The sequence below is a fragment of the Protopterus annectens genome, chromosome 8.part1 (assembly GCF_019279795.1).
Source record: "Protopterus annectens isolate FY-2018-M chromosome 8.part1, PAN1.0, whole genome shotgun sequence".
In the NCBI taxonomy this organism is placed as follows: Eukaryota; Metazoa; Chordata; order Ceratodontiformes; family Protopteridae; genus Protopterus; species Protopterus annectens.
Genome location: NC_056742.1, coordinates 118,112,517 through 118,136,757, shown reverse-complemented (window position 1 = coordinate 118,136,757; position 24,241 = coordinate 118,112,517). Strand labels below are relative to the sequence as shown.

General features: G+C 38.0%; 1 protein-coding gene across 1 annotated transcript in view; it reads left to right on the top strand.

Moving 5' to 3' along the window:
• CIBAR2 (CBY1 interacting BAR domain containing 2) overlaps positions 1-24,241 on the top strand; it is a 331,926-nt gene that overhangs the window by 222,866 nt on the left and 84,819 nt on the right. Inside the window, exon 7 of the mRNA XM_044081749.1 lies at positions 14,190-14,303. Coding sequence (XP_043937684.1) covers positions 14,190-14,303 — 114 coding nt within the window. The remainder of the gene's footprint in view (positions 1-14,189; positions 14,304-24,241) is intronic.

The window sequence follows — 24,241 nt, the reverse complement described above, 5'->3', positions numbered from 1 at the left end:
CATATGCTCTGATTCTGTCAATGTCTCAAGTTAATAGCACTAATATTTTAAAAGTGTCTCTGATTATCCCTGATTTTCTTCTGGATTTGTCCCTGATTTTGTTGAAATTTGTCCCTGATTTGTTGAGAGCTATGCAGGGGGCAAGCCCCTTGTACCCCCCATCCCCACTAATTAAATATACCAACTCCAAGATTGCACTGCATTGAGGAAAAGGGTAAACTGCGAATAGACAATGAATTTTCATGCCACCATCACTATGAATATTAAGTTTACTAAGACATCACTAATTGTTTGACAGTGAGCAGGGATTAGGCTTAACTTGCTACTGCATATCCTGCAAGGTACTACACTAAAACAAAGCCTTATAAACTATACTCCTATGTACTTGACAGTAAAGTTATGCCATGAAAATGGCATCCTATGCAAGGGATGTAGGTACCAAAGTGAACAAAATGTACACGCTGTAGCCTTTAACTCATTTAAAAAGGTATTTGCTTGGCAGTCCTATTTTTCTATGAAATCCCTTAGAATATTAATTTACACCTTGTTGCTAGGTGTGATCAGCTATCATGCTGGAAAATAGACACGCACACACACACACACACACACACACACACACACACACACACACACACACACACACACACACACATGCACTTATCTCCACACAAAACACAAATCTCCCATCTCCACATAAAACAACAAATCTTCCACTCGATGGAGTGCTAAAATCTCCTGCCATAGGCAAATGATCCCGCTAATGTGTGAATCCCAGAATGCTAATCACCTGCTTGCAGAAACAAATCAATATCCTGTTTGGAAGAAAGCCTGTAGACACTGCTATGTTGTTTCATCCTGCTTGGAAGAAAGTGCAAGTCTGGGAGTATTTAAAACAATTGAAATCTCCTGCTCAAACTTGTTGCTTTTGGGCTTGATTTCTCTCCTGTTTGGAAGAAAGTGAGAAAATGAGTCAGTGCTCTTTCTTGCTTAAAAGAAAGTGCATGTGCTTATGCTTGGAAGACCTGCAGCTTTGGTTCTTTGGAAGGAGTGTTTTTTTTTTTTTTGACCAGGCCCTCAGCCAGCACTGGAACCTAGGCAGATGTAAGTTGCCTTGTGCTGGATCTGGTCCCGATGTCAGCTGCTGTGAGGTAAAAATCTGTGGCTAGTTCTGGAGAATGAATACATTTATTTTCATTAATAAAATCTATTTCTATAATTTTATTGTTTCAGTATAGAAATCTAATGGTTCTTCCCTTCCCCATACTTCTGCTTTGTATATATTCTGATTGTTTGAGCAAGCTGTTTATCTTTTTGAAATTTGCAGAGGCTAGCTAGACAATTACATAGCAATAGGTGCAGCAGATGCTGTGTCATCTGCAGAGAGGTAAACCTCTTTAGTTCTAGGAGCTTAGTGCGTTTATTTTTTCTTTAGTCTGTTTCTGTAATTTCATTATTTCCCTACTTTTGACATTTTCAGCAGTGTGATAGTGAGCTACAAAAGAACTGTGCATAGTAGTAAAAGAAGATTTTTTTCCTCTTTCATAATAACTACGATACCAGAAATCATGAAGAAACAGTAAATAATGTGTTGCACTCAATAGATGAGCAACTGCCTAAACATTCTACCTGTGTTAAAAGGGATTACTTTGAAATATCAAAGTACAAATACATCAAAAGAAAAAAACATTGATACAAAACTATCAAAACACAGAACAACAACCACACACACATACAAAACTTGTACTTTTTGCAAGGAAGAAAGCTCCCACTGCAAGCCTCACATCCCCTACTAAGTATTTATAGCAACTTAGACATTACTGTACCATGGGGAAAGAGCAAATTCCCCGATCCCCGCTGTTCATGATCTTGCATAAACTTAACAGTAGAAACAATTGAATGAGTTTCTATCACTTCTGCTGGTAGAAAAAAAAATGCAGTATTATAAACGTTTGATTATATGGATGGTTTCCATTAAAAGATATATTCCATGGCAGGGTTAGCCACCTGGCAGTGTGAACACTGGCTATAGATGGTTGTCACTGTTGATGTGACACCCTGACCTCATATGCAAAAATAGGGAAAAGGAGTTTTGGATAGATAGACGGATGGATAGATATTATAGTATTACTTTTTTTGGCATCTGATATGTTTGTTGAAACTATTACACTAGATAACCATGGAAATAAGGACATGAAGAAGGACAAGTAATATTTGTATTTGTTTCCTGTAATGTGTACTTTACTTTTCCTGAATTTATTTTTTATGTCTATACTGTTATTTATACTAAGGCAAAAAATGCAGGGTTCAACCAGACAACAGATCTGTTATACTACTTTTTAAAAATGAAGGCTTATTCTTGCTAGGATGTGGTGTCCTTTTACTCGTGCACCATGGGTAAGATTCCATTGATCAGTCTGCCTGCTGACTGTCACATGTTATATCTTCTAGTGTACCAGTTACATATAAATTAAAGACTACTTTCACAGCAAAATTTAAATGAAAATTTGGAATCAAAGTGAAAAGTAAACAGTTTGGGAAAATGGATTTTAGAAACACGTTTACCCATAGAATGACTCAAAATATCTTAAAAATACCTTACATGCACTTAACAAAACTGGATATATAAACAGAGGCCATGATTTCTTGACTATCAAAAAAAAAAATCCGGACAGGTGATAACACTAGCAGCAGTACTTCCAGTTTCCAAGAAACTAAGGGGAAATTGTATATATATCCCTGGCCTGGTCTTTTCTTAGGCTACAAACTAAACTTTTCTACTAACCCCATCTTTTCTGAGGTGAAGCATCTCTATTTGTGAGTGGACACCTTATTAAATAGATTCTGCTTTCAGCATTGTGATAGTGAGGATTTTCTTTTATTTTTGGTACTTACGTATTATCGCAACCAGATTTTAGCGATAATACCACTTGCTTCCCGATATCGAAATCTGACTGTTTTTGTTGTACAAATGTCAGCAAATGTCTTTACTTTCACACTGAAGGTTGTTTTAAGACAGGTTGTCAAGAACAACGGAGAAAGTCAGTGTGTCGCTGTGGCTGTGCGCACTTTACTATCAGCATGTGTGAGGCTATCTCATTTGTGCATTAACGGTGCTTGCAGCCACAGCAACAGTAACTTATCATGCTGTTCTTCGAAACCCTTCTTAAAACCACCTTCTCTCAAAACAGTCCTTTTTTTTCTCTCTTCCTTGTCAAAGTGCGTGTCACAATACATGTTTTCGATTCAGTAGGACTCCAAATGGTGAGCAGGCATCCCTCTGTGTGTTTTAATCCTAGAAATGCATCTTAAACTAAACAAAATACTGTGTTGTACGAGTCTCAGGAAAGGAGTGATACCTGAAATCCAAATGCAATTATGACCATTATTCATCAGCATTTGCTGCCACGAAAAAAAAGGAATGTTCAGCGGGTGGACTTTCAGTAAGCAACATGCTGCTGGCAGTAAAGTGCATAAAGGAATAACAGCATGTTTTTTTTTTTTTTTGCGGTGGTGGTGCTGCGGTAGCATTGTCGCCTCACAGTTAGACGTTGCTCGTTCGATTCTCAGTTAGAGCGTCTTCTGTGTGGCAACATGCATGAATGGGCATTCCTTTGTTGAAGGTTGTGCGTTAGGCCCGGCAAGCCAGCACGTCAAAATCTACTGCCAATCATTAGTGGACCGGAGTTTCGCTGTGGTGACCCCTAACCGGGAAAAGCCGAAAGATACAAAAAAAAATTGAAAACACTCCCAGAAAAACCTGTACTGTTAAAGGAAACACACTATATAACTTTTATAAACCACTAACGGTCAGATGTCGATATCGGGAAGCAAGTGGTATTATCGCTAAAATCTGGTTGCGATAATACGTGAGTACCTTTTTTTATTTTCTGATGGGAATTGAGGTTTATATTGGGGGCAGCAGTGTTGTCAGGTCCCAATGGACTAGAGTGAAATTATATGTCCTCCTGTCCTGGGCTTTTAACAGAGTAATGTCTTTCCTTGAGCAGGAAACTACATATTTTAATTGTCACTAATAGCTTTAAAGTGTCACTCTTTGCATGAAAAGTGTGAAATGCATGGGGAAAATGAGGAGAAAATCCAGCTCTAACATGTTTGAGTGTATGTCTGTATATTTTTATGCAGTCTTAATGGATATGCACCCATTTAATCCTGAATATTTGCTCTAAATCTAGATATTTAATTATATTCTGCATATTTAGTTTTTGCTTTTTAACCCCCCCCCCATATTATCATAAATATGCAAAACAGCAAAATTAAAGCAATGTGTGGCATCATTGTCTCTGATATTCTTGTAAAGTGCATTAGTCTCAATTCCTCTTCTAACATCACTTAGCTGCTCTCATATCTCTTCCTTGTTAGTCTTCCCAGCTAAGCAACATAGGCAGTGTAAAAATTAATATTAAGAGGTTACTGGATAATTAGAGACAAGATTTTGACTTGAGTGTATTAAAACTTTGGAATGAAGTTTTATTTACATGCCTAAAGAAGCAAGTTTGTTGTTTAATCTTGCATGTGTTACATATTGCTTTAATATTTTTGCATTCAATATCTGTATTTCCTGAGCCAGACTTCTTTTCTTCATTGTGGGGGGATTTACCTTGATCCTGGCTCAGTCATCCTGCTTGAGATCCTATTGCAATGCAGTTATATTTCTATAATAGGCAATAACCCACTATATACAGATATACAGCATTTCATAAATTGGATGATGTGATGGACAAAGGGTGCTTACATAAATGCAATATATATTAAATGTTAACTATCGACCTGTTGATTTTTTTCATAATTCACTAGATAATCAGGCTTGAATCTAAACAGTTTGGGTATGGATATGACCCCAATAGGAAAAGCAGTAGTTAAGATTAAAATAAAATAAAGGAAAGAGCAATAAAAGTAAGAAAAGATGTAGAGTATAAGGAGGCCAAAAAACTAATTTATCAGAAATAAAAATAGATAATGACAGTCACAGAGAACATCAGAATGAAGGTGTGAAAAAACAAACAGAAATGAAGAATGTGAGACTGTGCTTTCTGAAAAAAGAATTAAAAAAAAACAAATTTAAGTTGTTGCTGGTACCTTGCCTAAGAGAATGAAAACTTATTTATGTACGACTGCAAAAGAACATGCCACCATTATTTCTCTGGAAGGATGTAGAATGACTAATATTAGAAAAAGAATTGAGAGAACATTAGCACAAAAATCATATAATCATATTTTAAGGAATAAATTATATAATGGTAGAACAACAATAGATAATTTACCAAGTAACACTGATATTATAATAAGAATATGAAATGACAAAGGACAAAACAAACACTGAAGGAAATACCACCTGCCCCTAAATTAGACGCTAACATACAAAAACCTGCTAGTATGACAAACGGTTGCATAAGAAAATGTATGTTACAAAAACAAAACCTACCTATATTTTATAGGTTCATAGGTTCATACTAGGCTATCTGCCCGAGGGCATTTACAAGCCTAGCCCATAGTTTTGTGGCTTACACCACCCCTTTAGTATGGGGAACTATACCCATTATTTTGCTGTGCCTCTGTTGAGCAGTGACACTGAGGTAATCCCTGGGGTATATCTGCGATCTCCCATCCATTGGTCAAGATTTCTCTTGAACAAGGCCAGCGAGGTGCTCTGCCTCACATATACCGGGATTTTATTCCACAGCATAGGGAGTCTTTGGGTGATGAATCTATCCCTCCAGCACGTCCTATTAATAGGTGTCGAGGTTTAAGTCTCCGCCCTTGTGGCTCTGACGGATCTAGATTTTTGAGGTGAAGCATATTCATCAAATCTGGGTTTGACATGGCCTTGTATGTTAGGCAAAAGGTAAGCCTCTGAGCAGCGGTGGCGACTGAATAGAGCTGGAGTTCTTTCAGTCGGGCAGCATAGGACAGATGTTTGAGACCCTTTATCCTTTTGGTGAGGAACTTTTGTGGCCTCTCCAGCTGCTGCAAGTGTCGGGTCAGATACATTCCGAATGGGGCATTGTACTCAATCATTGGTCTGATGAGTGATGAGTATAGGGAGACTATGACCTCATGGGAATACGTTTAGTGAAGAGAGAATATTTTTAGTGAAGAGAGAGAGTTTACAAGGGATAAATGACATCTAAGCCACAAAGGAAATAAAATAATATATTCTTAAACATATTCTTAAAACAATATGTTTAAGGAAATGTGGAATAAATGATGGTATTTTACAGACAAAGTTCATTACCCTTTGCAGAAGTCTCAAGTGATTTAGATCTAATTTTTTAATGTTAGAAGTATGAATAAAAAGATGGAAGACACAGAATGGATACTGAATGAAGATAAGTTTGATGCAGCTATTATAACAGAAACTTGGTATAGTGATGGTAGAGTTTCCCTTTGTCTCAAAGACTAAACGGAGTTTTACAATTTTAGGAAGGGAACAAAGAACAGGGGAGAAAAGAAATATATATCAGTACAGTCAATGTATTTTTTTAAAATATATTTATATTCTAGAAAAGAAGATATAATAGACTTCTATGGAAGCCAATCTCTTGAGTCTAATGAGATAAGTTAAGGTCATGTAAGGACCTTGGAGTTGTGGTATGGATACTCTTGCCATTCTGGCTGGAGACATAAATGTTCCACATATCGACTAAAATACATACGCGTCAACTTAGATAAATGAAGTAAAGCTTCTGTTTTTTATAAGCACATATACATGAACCAACAAGATTAAATTTTCTATTTTAGATATTATATTGACTATTTCAAGTATAAAAGTAGTTATTACAAAGATTTTTCCACCAACAGAACTCAGATCACAATCTGGTAAAAATTAGAGTCATAGTTCCAGGTTAAAGATTACAAAATAATATGTTTAAGAAATATTAAAATGGAGACTATGCTGCTATAAAAATATTATTGGACTGGAAGTGGGCAAAGCATTTAATAGAAGGAATATAAAGAACCATTCCTGCATATTCTACAATAAAATCAATGATGCTGTATTTGACTACATACTTCCAAAGTATTTAAGGTTAAAAAAGGCTAGTAGATATCCATAGTGGAATTAAAATTTGCAAGAATTAAAAACAGAAGATGTACTATATGAAAAGAAAACAAAATCCCCCCAAAATGAACTTTCGTACAAAATAAGTGCATCAAGATTAAACTAAGCAATACAATCTGCTAAAAGGAAGTAAGAATACAAACTTGCAAACTTTATTAAAAAAAAAAGAAAAAACTTTTACAATTTTATTAAGAAATATAGGGACAATAGAAGTCACAACATTGTTATATAACCAAATAAAATGATTGCAGTAGAAGGACTGAACAAAATAGTATTGAATTAAATGATAAAGATAATGGAGAAAATGCCCAGTGGTAGAGAAGAATGGAGTGGCAGATGTATTAAAATAATCAAAAAGCTGGGCCAGATAACTTAAGTGGCTACTTCTTATCGTGTTGATACTAGTCGTAATGCACCACTTGTTTCAAGATACACTGCTTGCTGTTTATGTCCCATCTTAATGGAAATGTGGATTGATGGTATAAAAGGGAAGCAAAATGGATTTGTACACATCTACAGGGCTATAGGCAAATAAGACTTGCTAGTGTCATTGGTAAAACATTCCAAACAGTATTGTTAGCATTTATGCAAAACCAGGGTATTTGCACATATTTTGACATATTCAACATGGCTTCTCTAGTTGGAGACCATCTACAACCTAATTTCTTATCCTTTACTTCAGAATTAATCTTGTCAAATTGTGATATTCCTGCTAATACCAGTTACATGGTTCTGACAAAGACATTTGATTCTGTGATATATTCCAAAATAATTAAGGCATTACCACAAAGTTAATGGAATACATACCTCTTAAAATGGCTAAGAAGCTTGTTACAGGAAATTTTCATATGTATGAGGTAAACTAAGTTTCATACAACCACATGAATACTTGTCATCTGTGGCACAGGATTTGGTTTTGGGCCCATACTTTTTCTATACATTTATATCAACTATGCTTCTTAACAGCAAATGATGGGCCGTAGACTTTGCTAATTATGTAAATATCAAGCACAGCAACATCAGCCAATGACCAACAGGGATAACTCTCAATGTCCAGATTTTTGCCTCATATTTTTTGTCTGTTCCTTATAAAATGTGTGTTTTTTCTGGCAAATTACTGAGGACTAAATCCTGTTATTCTAGCAAATTTTATGTGTATAGGAATAGTGTTTAAAATGTGTCCCTGTTGGGTCCTTTGTCCCCACCACCATTTTTTAGGCTTTGTCCAGATATCTTGTGCTAAGAGGTTGAGAGGTATGCAAACAAATACTGTAAAATATATAAATGAACTGTGTACATGAGCTTCAAGTAACAAAATGATGTTTAGTTCACAGGTTTCAATTAAAAATATGATATGTAATTTTAAGAAATAAAGTGTCTTGCATGTACATAAGGAAAATGCAGATTATGGACCAAGCAATGAGATAGTTCCTCTTTGTACTAAGTTTGTTGTTATAGAGTTTTTAATAACAAATGACATGACCTTTACTGGATATGCTAGGCTACAGGTTAGGAAGTGTTATGAAATAATAAAGACAGGTCTAAAATATATGTTTTTTAAAGTAGAAAAAAATGTATCGGTAGTATTCTTTTATCAGACCACCACTACTAGAGTATGGAAATGGCTTTTTAGCTATAATATGGTCAATATTATTGGAAAGAGTTCAAAGATGTTTCACAATATATTTTAGTGGTGAAAATAATATAAGAAGACAGGTTAAAAATTAAATTCATATTCAGTATGCTTTTGGTTGTATAGGAGTAATTTAATTTGGATTTTAAATGCTTACACATTAAAGGCATTGCAGTTATATTTTGGAAAGCATGATAAAGTAACTAGGAATAATAATGTTTAGTAATTATTTATCAGACAAGGAATAATAGAGTGCTAGAACCGTTTGTAAATAGAGCAAGGCAGTGGTAAGGGTTATTATTATTATTATTATTATTATTATTATTATTATTATTAAGACAATGAATAAACTAACAGGGTTTTAAAATCAAACAGTGAAATTGTTCAGTAAGATGGTCCATTGAACTGTCACTTCTTGGATATTGGTGCAAGATGTGACCTCTTCTGAGATTTCTTGGACTACTATGATCATTGAACATAATGAATCCACTTTATTGTTGTTCTCCTTTCGGCTTTTCCTGGTTAGGGGTCACCACAGTAGACCTTCAGTCCACTAATGATTGGCAGTAGATTTTTATGGTGCCGAGGTGCCAGCCCAATGCCCAACCTTTAACGAAGGCACGCCCATTCACGCATGTCTTTTGAATGTCACTCGACCGCGGGGAGGACAAGCAGACTCCAGTTGTGTACAATCTTACCATAAGAGTAGATGTCCTTGCTTTCACTACCAAGCACATATTGACCACTGACTAGAAATATACTGACTATTTCACAATGCATAAATAAGTTAAGTAAGGGTGAGCAGACTCACCTTACATATACTGACTGCTGCACACATGCACCAACAAGTTAAGTAAGGGTGAGCAGACTCACCCTTACCTACTGACTGCTACACACATACACCAAGCTAAGTAAGGGTGAGCAGAGTCACCCTTACATATACTGACTGCTACACACATGCACCAACAAGTTAAGTAAGGTTGAGCAGAGTCACCCTTACATATACTGATTGCTACACACATGCACCAACAAGTTAAGTAAGGATGAGCAGAGTCACCCTTAAATATACTGACTACTATACAGATGCACTGACAAGTTAAGTAAGGGTAATAATAAACTGGATAAATCATTGCTGCAGTAGCATAAAGCTATGTAAGACATATCCTGTCAAGGACTGTACATCTAGTCAGTATACAAAAGCTTTTGGGCACCTTACTTATGCACTATGTCTGTTGAAGCACAAGGATGTGCTGCAATAAAAAACATATGGGCATCAACATTCAGAGCTTTCTAACCTCTAACCAAGGATTCTGTAACCAGAAATTATGACATCTCCTAACTTACCCAAATTTGTACTCATGTCTTACCAGAAATTGCGGAAGGGAGTCCCACCCTGGTCAAGAGAAAGTAGCCGGAGCGGCCTTAGGTCAACTGGTGCCCTAGGCAAAAGGGCTCCACGGTGCCCCCACCACACCATCTGGTGCCCCCATCCTGATCTACCTACACCAAATAAATACTGGAAAAGTGCCTCTGCTGCAGCAGCGCCCTAGGCGGCCGCCTAGTTGGCCTATGCCTAAGGCTGGCTATGAGTAGCCAAGGACAAAAATAAGAAGGAGAGTGGGGAGAGGGATGGAAAGTGAGTCTTAGTACTATAACAGTGATTTATTTCAACATCTGCTGTTATGGTAACTTTATGTATGGAGCTAAACAGACACAAAGCCAAAGTCAGGGCAATCAGTAAAGCTGCCAATATGCAGTTAAGATCCATGATAGAGATACTGGTTTCCTGTGTTATCTCATATATAAAACCCTTTCCAAAAATTTTGACCTGAGAAGAAAACAAGTTGGGGATCCAATGGCCAGATTTGACTGCTTACACTAGTAATGCAGTACTAAAGAAACTGTGCCTGAGTTGGGACTTAGTCTGTGCTGCAGAACTAACTAGAAAATATGTTGCAGTTGGATAAATATGCTTTTGTAGTAGCAGGTTTTCTAGCATCTTTTAATACCTGTTGCACATCCTCTAAAAAGATGTGCCTTTACAAAAATCTCAACCCAGTCAGATGCAAGTTAACAGTGTTGGAGTGGATGAGAGATGCCTTATCCTGTGTGAGTAGGTCCACTCTATAAGGTAGTTTTTGATAACCGGCCAAGAACATAAGAAGGGAGACCAATGTTGTCTGGTTCAAAAGGGAGTTACCAGGAGAATCTTGGGATAGTCCTACTTGGTCTTTAGTAGAATTCCAGTAATCAAGGGAAAGGAGGGAGACATAGAGGAACATTCTCATCTATGGGAAAGAGAAGATATTTGTCTTTAAATCCTATAGGTAAAGGGACCTGGAACAGAACTTCTCTAACTGAATGGAGGCACATGGATATACTTATATACTTGGGGAGTTCCTCATATGTCAGCAATCTCCTAGAAGTCCTCTTGGTGTATATTCCATTTATAAGGGTCTGCCTGGATCTGTTCAGTGAATCTACTACAGTAATCTTCAATGAGGGCATGTAAATTGCTTAAAGTGAAAGGCTGTGTTGAGACAACACTTCCTTGGCAGTCATGACTACTCTGCATGGGGTTATGACCTTGTACCTCCCATTTCATTTATGTACCACATCACTGTGGTGTTGGAGGCATCACTAGGCAGTAATAATCTTGTGTTCCTTTATGACTGGGAAGGCCACTGAGGGCCATTACCCCTTTTGTTATGGTCCCTTTGTTTGCTATACCTAGGGATTGCTGAAAAAGCTGGTTTACTCTTTGCATTAGCATTCCTGTTTCTTCTAAGCTCTTTAAGTCCTCAGCTGAAGAGCTACATAAAAAGATATAGTTCTCTAAGGTGACACTGAGAATCTGGGATTTAACACCCTCAGGGAAACTGTATTACACAAGCCAGGCATGTCTATGCAATGCACACCCTGTGGCAGCAGGAATGAAAGGTGCATCATCTGTATCACAGAAACATTTTATGATATGCTTTGTGACCTGAGAGGCAGTCAAAAGCATGTCAGAGAAGAATTTAAATCCAATGCAGGCAAGTTAGAAATTACTTTTTTTGCAAGTCTGAAAATACAGCAAGGAGGTGTTTGGCAACATGGGCTTGGCAATTTATACCTCTGAAGACCAGGGTTGAACAAGTATAGACTTTCTTTTTTTTTTTCAAAACAGGTTTATTGTTTTAACATATAAGAGAAATATCATAACAATTTTATACAAGTAATTAAAAATAGGTATTATTATAATATTCAACAAAACAACTAAAGTATTTACAAAGACATCCACTACAATCAGATCAATTAATTAAACTAAAATACCATGCTATTGAAATTAAATTTTTTTTAACAAATTTTGTAAATTATCCCATACAATAAAATAAGATGTTTCAAGTATAGACTTTCTCATACCTATTGAATGCCTTGCTATCCTTCTCACTGTGGATATGATTGAAATGGACCAAGGGTTAAGAAACAACATCCTTACCTGTGGAAATGTCAGCAGGATCTGTCAGAAGATATCCAAAGAGGTATTTGTGTGACTCTGACACTTTATATAGCTTATCAGGCATCTCTGCTGCAGGGGTTTGAATATCAGGAGAATATGTAGAACTGGAAGCATCTTTCAAAGCCCCAAGAACAGGTGACATTGTCAGGGTTTAGGGGAAATCAGCATTAAGTTTCTGAAATCTTTCTTCATTCCCACTTAAACATGTCTTTCATTTTGGAAACTGTGTCAGAAAATGAAATTGCCTCAACAAGAGAATCAGAAGAAATATTTTCCTCAGATTCTGACTCATATGAGATGGATAGAAGACTTGATATGCATAATCTAACCCTTCCCTTCTAAGTCTCAAGGAAATGCTTCCTCAATAGAAGAGGGGCCTTTTCTCTCACAGTGAAATGAAACTGGGCAAAATTGTACTATTTTTCTTGTCATCCATTGACAATAATTGGTGTGTGGGAGGGTACTTGTTTTTTTCAGGATTTATTTTACTTGACTGCGTCAAATGTAGTTGTACTGGATGTCTGGACCTCTGCAAGGGGACCTGCTATCTCCTGTCTTATACCATCTATCCTTTCAGGCAAAATAAAATGGTGTTGTCCCTTCTTGACAAATGATGGCTTTTCTTAGTGAACATGCCTGACTTCTGACCTATAGTGGCCTCCTGTAGATCAACATTTGAGAGTTTAGGAAGACAGGACTGATGCACTGAGGGCTCCATGGCAGCCACACCAGATTTATCATTCCAAACCAGGAAAGCAAGGATGAAGGAAGTATCCCTTTAGTACCATCTTTAACAATTTTCTTATTTTTCTTTGCCTGAAGGGGTCATCTGATGACAAAGGGTCAATAGCTATGGAGGTCCTAGTGAAGGCTTTGAGACACTGGTTTTCTAAAACAAGACCAAAACTATTAAGCAGAATAAAAATGTTCTTTGAGGTAAAGGAGACACAATATTGCATAAGCAGATGTCATGTGATTTCCCCAGACAGAAGACACAGGCCATGTGGGAATCCTTGCATGGGATTTGTCTACCACATGTATGTTTTCCTCTTCTGCAAGGCAGAAAGAGAAAAAAATTAACCCAGCTTTTAGAATGAAAATAAAAGTAGATCCCCTAAAGGGCACTTATCTGCCCAGAAGATGATGTACAACCCAACCACTGAAACTAAAGTCACAATGTAGACAAGACATGTATGCAGACTCTTCAACACCAAGAAAGTTCTGAATTTGGCGGCTGTACATCCTACTTTATACCAGTTTTATACCAGCATGTCCTCATACTTCAACAAGCATATGGTGCATGAGAAAAGTACCTGAAAGTTTTTGAGAACTGCCTGGACATCGTTCTTTAGCAGGATATGCCCCGGTTAGTTTTATGCTACTGCAGCAGTGATCATGATTCCTGATTCAGTATCTCTTTCACAAGCCTGTTCATTCAGTCATTCATTCATTAATTCTCTTATTACCTACCTGTCTACCTATCTAACTAATTCTGACATTGCTAAAACTTGGGATAAATTATATTAATTTGCTTTCCGCTCATCTAATTGGAAGAAATTATCTTCATTGTGCCAACAATCTGAACAATTACAGAATAATGTTTCATTGTATCGAACAAAATAAGTGCCTATTTCTTATTTCAATAAAATGTGCTTACTTGATAAATGCCTTTGTGATACTTAAAAAAAGTTCATAAATCTCTGCTCCCCTCATTTTCCAGGGGAAAGAAATAGGTTACAGTTACAGTATCCAGACAAGGTAGTTGCAAACAGGAAGTCTTGTGTACCTTACAGAGCTTTGGATACATGCTTGTAGGACTTTGAAACTGATTAAGTGTTGATGAATGAAACATGATACAAATAAGTATAACTTTTTAGAAACTGCTTGTTCTGAATTTTGGTTTGTTACTAGAAAAGGCACAAGATAATGAACAGATGATTTGTACTAATTTGCCATTTTAATGTTTTACTCCACAGAAAATTTTCTCTGATTTTGTCATGATTGAAATGGCTTTTCATGCCAAAGCGCTTGAAGTGTATTCAAATGCCTTCAAGAACTTGGAGGAATACGAATTAGAAAAGGACATGGAGGTATGGAGGGTGGCGATGGAGCTTCTGTGTCTTTCTCTGCATGCACATGTGTATATGTATATATTTGCCTTTGTGATTGACTTACCCACGGTGTGAAGATGTGAATTTGTATCCATATAATACTAATGCTTTACCAGTCCGCAGCCCAGGATTTAATTTTGGTTTTTGATTACTGACTTTAAGGAATGTCTATGTATTTACCTTTTTCATGTTGATTTAGTTTTCTTCCACCACCAAACACATAACGCTGAGGCTGACTGCGTCATATAAATTGTCCATAAATTTGTGAATATGTGAGCAATTCACTGATGTAATCTGACTTCCTATTTGAGGTGTGCTCTGCTCTGTCCTCAGCATTTTTAAATTAAACTTTTGTTCACTATGTCCCTAAGAAGTGAATTCAGTTACTATTGCAGTAATCAATAGAAAATACTGTCTAGATAGAGAGTTCTGGGAGATAGATAGAGAAGAATAAGGACTTGGGGAGTCCAGAAGACATCCAAAATTAACCATGTTGAGCAGTATGAAAGGTTACTGTTGAAGATAGGCAGGACGCGTGGGTATTAACAAAGAGTGGGACTCTAGGGATGCAAATATTATCCTAACACTGTAAAGGACACTCAAAAGACTATGCATAACATAGTGTGTGCAAATGTGACAGCCTTTAGCAAAAGAGAAATCAGATTAATACAGCGTGATCCAAAGAAGGCAAATGAGAAGGTATGGGGTTCAAGACTTGTAGTCAGAGCAGCTGGATTTGGTAAAAGTGTACACTCAGTATACAATGAAAGGAAGTGTCAGTGGCTCAAAACGTAGCACACTCACCTTTGGTTCTGGTAGAAGAGAAAGCTGTAGGGTCTGATGCCATTCCACATGACCGCACACTGATACTATCTCCCATCCAATCGTCAAGGTTCCTTTTGAAAAGTGCCAAAGAGGCGCTCTGCTTGACATGTATGGCAGTCTATTCCAGATTATGGGGAGTCTCTGGGTCAGGAACCTATCCCTTCAGCATGTTTTGTTCATTGTGATGACAAGGTTTAGATCTCTGGAGCGTGTGGCTCTGTCGGATTGGGATTACTTTAAGTGGAGCATGTCCAACAGCTCAGGGTTTGACATGACCTTGTATGTTAAGCAGAGATCGCCTCTGAGTAGACGATATGCCACAGAGTATAGCTGGAGTTGTTTTAGATGGCCAGTATAGGGCATCTGCTTTAGGTCTATGATTCTTTTAGTGAGGTATTTCTGTGGCCTTTCCAGCTGTTGCAGATGTCTTGTGAGGTACATAACAAATGGGTCATTGTACTCTATAATGGGTCTAATGAGGGATGAGTACAGTGGGACAATGACCTCCTTTTTTCTGGATGAAAAGCCCTTAGTGATGAGGTGTGCCACATAGAAGGATTTCCTGACTGTTGTTTCAATGTGGTTATCTAAGGTGAGACCACTGTCCACCTGTGCCCCTAAGTCTCTCATCGCACTTTCAGTATTTAGTATACTGCCATCTATGTGGTAATTCATGGGTACATGTTTTTTTCCCAAAGGGGATAACTATACATTTCTTGGCATTGAGCTTGAGCCCATGGCTCTGGCACCAGGCATCTGTTTCTGTAAGGCCATTTTGTAGAATATCCACATCATTTGGGGATTCAATAATGGCTCCCAGTTTGCAGTCATCTGCAAACTTTGTTAGCCAGAGTCCCTTAGTGTTGGTCTGTATGTCAGAGAAGTAGATACCAAACAAGAACTGTCCCATGACTGTACCCTGAGGTAATCCACTTGTCACGTGTCTGGAGCTGGATTTGGAGTCTGCTACTTTTACAGTTTGGGTTCTGTCAGTAAGCCAGTTGGCAACCCATCGAGTGACATAGGGATTTATGTCCAGCTTAGTAAGTTTATCTATGATTCCAGAGTGGGGGATGGTGTCGAAGGCCTTGGCGAGATCCATATAGGCTCGTCCATAGCTCTGGAGATTGATTCGAAGAAGTCAATCAGGTTCAGGAGACATGATTGGCCCTTCACAAACCCAAACTGGGTGGGGTTCACTGTTTGAAGGTTGACAATGTCTTTGTTTATAAGTTCCATGATAATGCGTTCCATGGCTTTGCAGATCAGGCTCGTCAGACTGATGGGATGGTAGTTTCCAGGATCCAAGGTGGATCCCCACTTGTGAAGTGGGATAACTGTAGCTGCACGCCACTCAGTGGGTACAAAGCCTGAGGTGAGGCTATGATTAAACATGACACTTAGGTGAGTTGCCAATTCATTTTGTAGTTCATCTAGTACGCCGCCTGGGATGTCACCTGGTCCCATGGATGCTATATTCTTAGCTTTGGAGAGTGTGGTTCTACCTGTGTGGCCATGATTACTGGAACTTGGCAATCTTTTGGCATTGAGATGGGCCCTTTAGGGGGTGAGAGGGGGGTGACGTTTGCACTAAATCGATCTGCCAGAATATTGGCAATATTCTTGGGATCAGTATATTTAATGCCATTCTGTTGTAGCTCAGAGCATATCTGAGCATTGCCATTTAGATTCTTGACATAACTGTAGAATGCCTTGTGGTTGTCTTTGGAATTTTTGGCAATTTTATTTTCGTAACTAGCTTTGGAGGTTTATATGAGTGATATCAGCTTCTTACTGAGGCTGGTAAAGGAGTTTTTTGCATCCTGGGATTTTTGTCTTTTCTGCAACAGTTTTTTTCTTCTATTGTATAGTTTGTTTATGGCAGGGGACCATCAGGTTGGCTTCCTTTTTTTGGAGGAGAGCATCTTGGTTCTATTTGGGATGGCATGATTCATGCACGAGTGGATGTGTTCGTACAGTGCCTTAGTGTAGGATTCAGCAGTCGAACTTTCAGCTCCCATCTGCATGGGTGTCATGAAATTTGTCACTTCTGACTTAAGTAGCATGAAGTTGGCTTTGGAGAAATTTTTTATGGAGGTTGGCTTACTGGGGGGTGGGGGTGGGATGTGGATGTCAAGGGTGATTTGCTTATGGTCAGACCTAACCAATGAGGGGGTTACCATTGGTGTGGAGCATCTATCTCCCATGTTGGTAATGACCAGGTCTAGGATAGTGGAGCCCCTGGTGGGACAATGGATTAGTTGATCCAGGGTGTTGGAATTTATGAATTCCAAAAACTGTTGGGAAAAGGTGTTGGTACCCAAGTAGTTTTCCCAGTTAATGGCAGGGTAGTTAAAATCACCCAGTATTAGGGTGTTTGGTTGTATCTTAATATTGTCCAGTATGTTTAGAAAGGTGTAATGAGAATCTTGGGGCATGGTGGGGGATCTGCAGCAAGCTACAGTTTGGATTGCAGTCTTACCTAGTGTTAGTTGCACCTGGAGAATTTCAGATGCATTGTGTTGGGCAACTAGCCTGGAGGTGTGAATATCCTTGGTGAATATGGACAGTCCTCCACCTTTGGTGTTTTGGTCTTGGTTTGGTGGCCGATAAGTGTGGTAAGAGTTGTAGCCTGGTATTGCAGGGGTGCTCTCTGGAGCCTTGAACCAGGTCTCAGTTACTGCACAGATATCGATGTTCTCCATTTTTAGGAGTGCCTCGAGAGAGTGCATTTTGAGGTTTAAACTTCTAACATTGAGTAGCATTACCTTCAGATTTTGCATGCTTGTATCTGTTATGGTGGTGGTTTTGTCCTTTGAACCTTGCCTAAAAAAGGCACTATAGGGGTGGCAAGAGCTTTAGCCAGTAACCTGAATCCCAGAGGTGACAGGTGCAGACCTTCTCTGGCAAAGCATCATGGTTTGTTGATCATGTCGTCCCAGGCAGACAGGTACTGGATCCTCTTTGAATGACACCAGAAGCTTAGCCAAATGTTGAAGTCAATCATTTTGTCCTTATACCGTGGTATCATTCTGGGGAAGGCAGGATGTCATACCTGCATGGGCCACATGATCCGAGAGATCTTCCATGTCTCTTTTCATGTAGTCCAGGGAGGTATGTCTCAAGTCATTCACTCCAACCTGGACAATGACAGAGTCGTATTTGTACTTGTAGGGTAAGAAAGCATGGGCTATCTCTGAAGTCTAGCTGCACAAGGCAACATATTAACAGACCAAGGTCTTTTGCTATTGGTACATTTCATATCCTTGTATGGTAATGAGTGGATATATATAAGCAAGATCACAACAAACAATTTATGGACATTGTTTACTCCAAAATACTAGACTCCACCAGACCTTTTATTCACTAATAAATGAAAAATGACTCACTTGTCAATAATAACACACTGTTTAATCAAATAAATAATTGCAAAGTTTTTAAAATCTGTCAGCAGGTGCTTTTGTCTCGTAAAATGTATTCACAGACTTCATCAGACTATAATTTTAAATTTTAAATTTTAACCAGATCTTTATACACGAATCATAACAAATCATAACCATCACATGGCCCAGATCATGTGGTTCAATACTGCATCTAATTTCATTTCAAAGAGCATGAAATGTCAATATTTTTATTCAAAGCAGATGGGGAAAAGGAATTGAATTTAAACTGAAACATAAGTTTGTATCTATCTAACACAGCCAGAACATCCCCTTCTCGCCTTAAATCAACTTAATTTTTTCCCGTACAAAAAACATAAACCTCCTAAAATTTATGCAACCCAGACTGTGTTTTATTAAGGCATTTTTCATGTCAGCCTTCTTTATAGCCCTGAGATGTTCCAAACTCCAATCCATTTGTCTTCTACCAGTCCTAACTATATAAAATGCTTTACAAGTTTGACATTATGCATGGTATCATATGACAGATGGTTCACAAGAATATCTTCCATTTGTACCAACTGTGCTTGCTGTAAACATGTTTTCTACATCAGGGTTGTTGGAAATGTACATGCACTGCCTGCATCCAAAACATAAATAGGTATTGTATTCAGTTTAATGGTGTAATACTTGCTCCTGGTAACTTTTTTCAAAAATAGAGTTAATCCTGGAAGATCTTTTATCAGTGAACACAGGTTTATCTTAAAAGCATCTTGCCCTTACAAAATATTCCAGTGCTTTATGATAATATTTTGAATGTGCCTGCTATCTTTCAAGCATTTTACTGGAACATCCAAAGAAGGAAATTCTTTGTTTTGTTTCCTCAGATAGCGGTCAACAATCTGAGAATTAGTAGTAGGTGTATAGTCGGTTGCCCTATATGCCAACACATTCTTCACAGTGGCCTGTAAAATATCATCAGGGTAACCCCTCTCCTGAAAAAAAAAAGATAATTTCTACACACATTTATCCACAAAAATGCTATCTTCACTAGTAAGTCATGACACTCTGAACAAAATTATTTTAAATATCCCCTTCTTTGTATGCAATTAATGCATTTTACTAAATTCTAAATATTTGTTACCCCTTAATTCTTTCCAGTATAACTTAATAAGTAAGCCCTTGCACATTCTTATAAACGGAATAATTGAAATAATTAACTTCTTGCATATTAAATTTCTTATCAAATCTCAAATAGTCTGACTGCCATGGAAAATCTAAACAAAATGTTTTAGCTCTTGTCTTCACGCATCCCATAAAATAAAGACATCATCAGTATAGTACAAATATGCCTTGCAATGTTTTAATTGATCAAGAGCACAATCCTTATCCTGTTCCCAATCTATCATAAAAATGTTGGTGTATGTGGAAGCTATGAAGGCACCCATCTCCACTGTAGTAGTTTGCTGGTAATTTTTTTTTTTTTTAAGTTTGATGACCAGGGAAGTCCACTGGGCCAAGAAGAGTCCATTTTCAGTGGAGGCCCGGGGAGAAAAGCTCCACAATAATTCTAGTTACATTTCACATGTTACAAAAGGACATAGTTCATACAGCTAATTAAACATTTACAGATAAGCTCCATGATATTTGCAATTGGCTTGTTACAAAAATGAAAGACATAATTCAATACAGAAATTTCATCATTTACATAAAGTGAGTATTTTTGTTATAAACTCAGTTGTAGGTTTAACATTTCAAAATATATAACTACTTGTCCAAATACAAAAAAAATATTGTGTAGAATCTATTCCAGTAAAGTATAAACAAGGTCCACATTCATTGTCAACTTGTCTTCCTGTTTATCCAGAAACAGTCTCATATATTCAAACCCCTCTTTTCTAGGTATAATTGTGTACAGAGAAGTTACATCTGTAGAACTCAATAAACATTTTATACTTCTCTGTATGAATTAATACTATTCACAGAATCAAATGAGTCCTTTATAAAGGCTCAATGCCATGGATTATTGGCTGCAAAAATGTTCAGTCATACCTGCTAGGCATACCTCTCAACCTCTTAGAGCAAGAAATCTGGACAAAACCATAAAAAAGTGGGACAAAGGCCCAAAAATAAGGACAATTTTAAATATTGCTCTTACGAACTTAGAAAGTTAATAGAATAACAAGCTTTGCATTAAAATGAATTTTCTAAAGGTTATGAAGTCTGTAACTCAAACGTGTGTCATTATTTTCTAACTTCAGTCTTGAATGATTTGCCATTAATTTGCCAGAAAACCGCAATTTTATGAAAACAGATCAAAAATATGAGGCAGAAATCTGGACAATCTGCAAACATCTGTACAGTTGAGAGGTATGCTGCCAGGGGCTCCATCTGAGAGTATTGGGCAGCTACAATGGGGCTAAATAGAGGGTTGCTTAAAGTATTATGGGTATTGGGAATCCCAATAATAACCTGTAATCTTGGTTGTTTCACTGTCGAAAACTTCAGATTGTCTCATTTCAAGATATCCTCCTCAAACAGGCCTAATAATAAGCTATCTAACACTTTATACTGAACCATTGCAAAATTGTGAGTCATTTGCCTATATTGACCTTTGCTGGATAATACATTTCTTCATAGCTGTTCTATAACATTCATGATTCATCACTGCCAAACAACAACTACCTTTGTCTGCAATCATAACTCTTATCATTAAATCATTTGCCAAATCATGCAAAGTCTTCTTTTCCTGCACATTCAAATTACTATAACATTTCCTGTTAAAAATTGTGCAAACCAAAATATTTAACAATATCCCTTTTACAAAATTTAGCAAATGTGTTGACAGTAAAACAAATGAGTGGGTTAAAAATACTAAGCATTCTGAGTTTATTAGTTGTACCATTTTATTGCTGTTGTTTAAAACAGTACATTTAAATCTCAGACATTACAATTGTGTAAGTTGAACTTTACCATAGCAGTAAATGGTATAGGGGGCCTTGACTCTGCCTGGTATAGATTTATTACGGTGAGTATAACAAAAGGTAATAGCCTTAGACAACCATTTGGAAATAGTCTGTTTTGACACAGGTTATCCATTCTTCTTATCTTTGCAAGAAATAAACAATTTGTTTGAAGATCTGAGAAATTTAGCTCTGTCAAGATAATATCTAAACTGTATCTGGATGTTCAAGGTATGGAGTATCATTTCTCTCCTCATTTTTAGAATTCAGTAAAGAAAATAGGGAGGTAGAAAATTTGGTACCACTTTAGGCATAAAAGAAAGATTAGCTGTCAAGGAAATCCTATCCCTAAGGAAAATGAGGTAAGGTTGGCTCACCATAAGAGCTTGCAACTCAGATATTCTTCTAGCAGAGGTCAGAGCAATCAGCAAAACTTTTCCTGCTAAGAACCTGAAGTCAACCAGATTATTTGGTTCAAATGGAGCAAATGTTAGCTTCTCTAACACAAAATTAAGATTCCAAGGAGGGGGCCACTGGTTTACTTGGGGGCTGTAATGCAAAAACCCCTTTCAAGAACATTTTGACATAAGACTTCCTTAAATATGAGGATCTATGGGCAGACATGCTGAAATGGCTGATAAATGAACATTAACAGAGGAATAAGAAAGGATATAGGGTAGTAACACACGAATATTGTAAAACTGGAAAACGACTAGCCTTGAGTGGGTGCTGGTTATGTTGTTGGCACCAACTAGAAAACCTTTTCCATTTGCTAATATATATGATTTTCTAGTACCAGGTTTTCTTGCCTTCATTAGTGCCTGCTGCACATCCTCAGCAAACAGGTGCCTAAAAGGAATTAAGACATTATTATTCAGGCAGTCAGTTGAAAATGATTGATGTTGGAGTGTATCAAACATAGATCAAGTAAACTACTCTTTTCTGAAGAAATTTTTTGAGGAGTAGAGACATGCTTGGTTTTCTGTTTCTTTTTGACAGAAAAAATGGGGTCAACCCTGTTACTAATGGAAACAGCTGCTTCCCTTGGGATGGGCACAGCATTTTGACACAAAAGCGAAATCTTCCCTGTTCTCTCTCCCAGGACTGTTGTTTTTAGGCCTTTAGTCTCTCCCCATCTCTTGTTCTTCATTGTTGTGTGTTCTGAGTTAGAGCCCTTTTATTTACAGGGCAAGTATTTTGATATTTAGATAGTAAGAGTTCATGTGCTGTTGATATACATATATATTCTCCATTTAGATAATTAGATATTTTTCACTTTATCTTAGACATCTTGCATTATTAAGAGTTAGTGTTGATATATTCTACTCATAGCATAGAGACGTTTATATTTCTGAGTGTTTTTTCTTATAAACATAGAAGTTTTTTTTCTGTTGATTACTCATAGGATGTCCAATCAGAAGAAAGAAAAACCCAAGTCTGTGTTTAAAAAATGCCCAAGATGTGGGCAAAAGAAGTCCATCACCGATGGACATACTGACTGTGTCTATTGTTTAGGTGAGGTGCACCTACAAGAAAGCTGTTCTATATGCCACTCTTTTAGTACTAGAGTGTTGCATGAGAGGAAGAGGAATCTCATGGGTAGAGGTCTTTTGAAATACTCCTTCCAAGAGTCACTGGGAGCCAGCCCCTGACTTTGGAGCCGGTATCTCCTACATCGAAATCCCCCATCTTACAGTCGGTGGCTACATCCACACATTTTTCTCAGGCCTCAAGTAGACTTTTCTGATTTGGATGTGGACCATGTGGTGAAGAGGCTTTTGCAGATACCGGCGCTTGCAAAAATTTTATCAGCACCGATCCCTGGGATTTTGGAGCTGACACAAGTTCCCCCACCATCTTCTGTTCCTCCTCCGATCTGCCTCAAAGTTTCAAAGCTGGAGAGCTCAGAACTGATGATCGTGGAGCCCACAGGGCCGACACTTACCTTAGGTTTGTCGGCCCTGACTGCCCTGATATCTTTGGTGCTGACCGTGGGATCTTGGAGCCGATGCTCGCTGGTCAGGTCTAGGGATGATAGTTGATCCTCTTGGGGCCTCAGCTCGAATGAGCTGGGCTCTGACCTTGGGCTTGGAGCCCTCTGTCCTGGTGCCAGGGGAGTCCCTTGAATCCTCAGATCCAGGGGATTCCTCGCATTGGAGCCGAGGGGCCATGAGGAGGGTATTGTTTATGCCGAAAACCACTCCATCAGTACCAGCAGCTCCCTCCCTTAAAGCACCATTTTCTACCTCTACAACACATGCTCCATTGAAGTGTAGAAATCCTAAGCCTCAGGAAGCCCCATTGGGAGAGCCATGCTCTTCCGAGACCTCTCCAGAAGCTCCCACTGAAGAGGTTCCCAGGAAGAGACTTTGCAAGCCGAAGCATCTGGACTCCCCACAGGAATACATCACTTTGGAAACTGACTTAGATGAGTAAGAAGGGTCCGCATGGTCCCCCTCAGAGGATATCTCATTTGCAGATATCATAGAAATTCTTAAACAGAGGGGTGTCTGGAAATCCCTTGACCCTACTGATGATGAGTCAGTTCTTCTGAAGGCTTTTGGATCTCAACCCTCCACCTCTTGGGTGTCTCCACCCTTCAATGAGTTGATTGAGTTACTCTGTCGGAGGGCATGGGAGTCCCCGAATACCATGGAGCCTGTTCCTAGGAGGCCTAATAAATTTATAACTTGCCCCCAAGACAAATCCTTTCTCACTAAAGGAGTGCCTGTTGATGCTATGGTGGTGG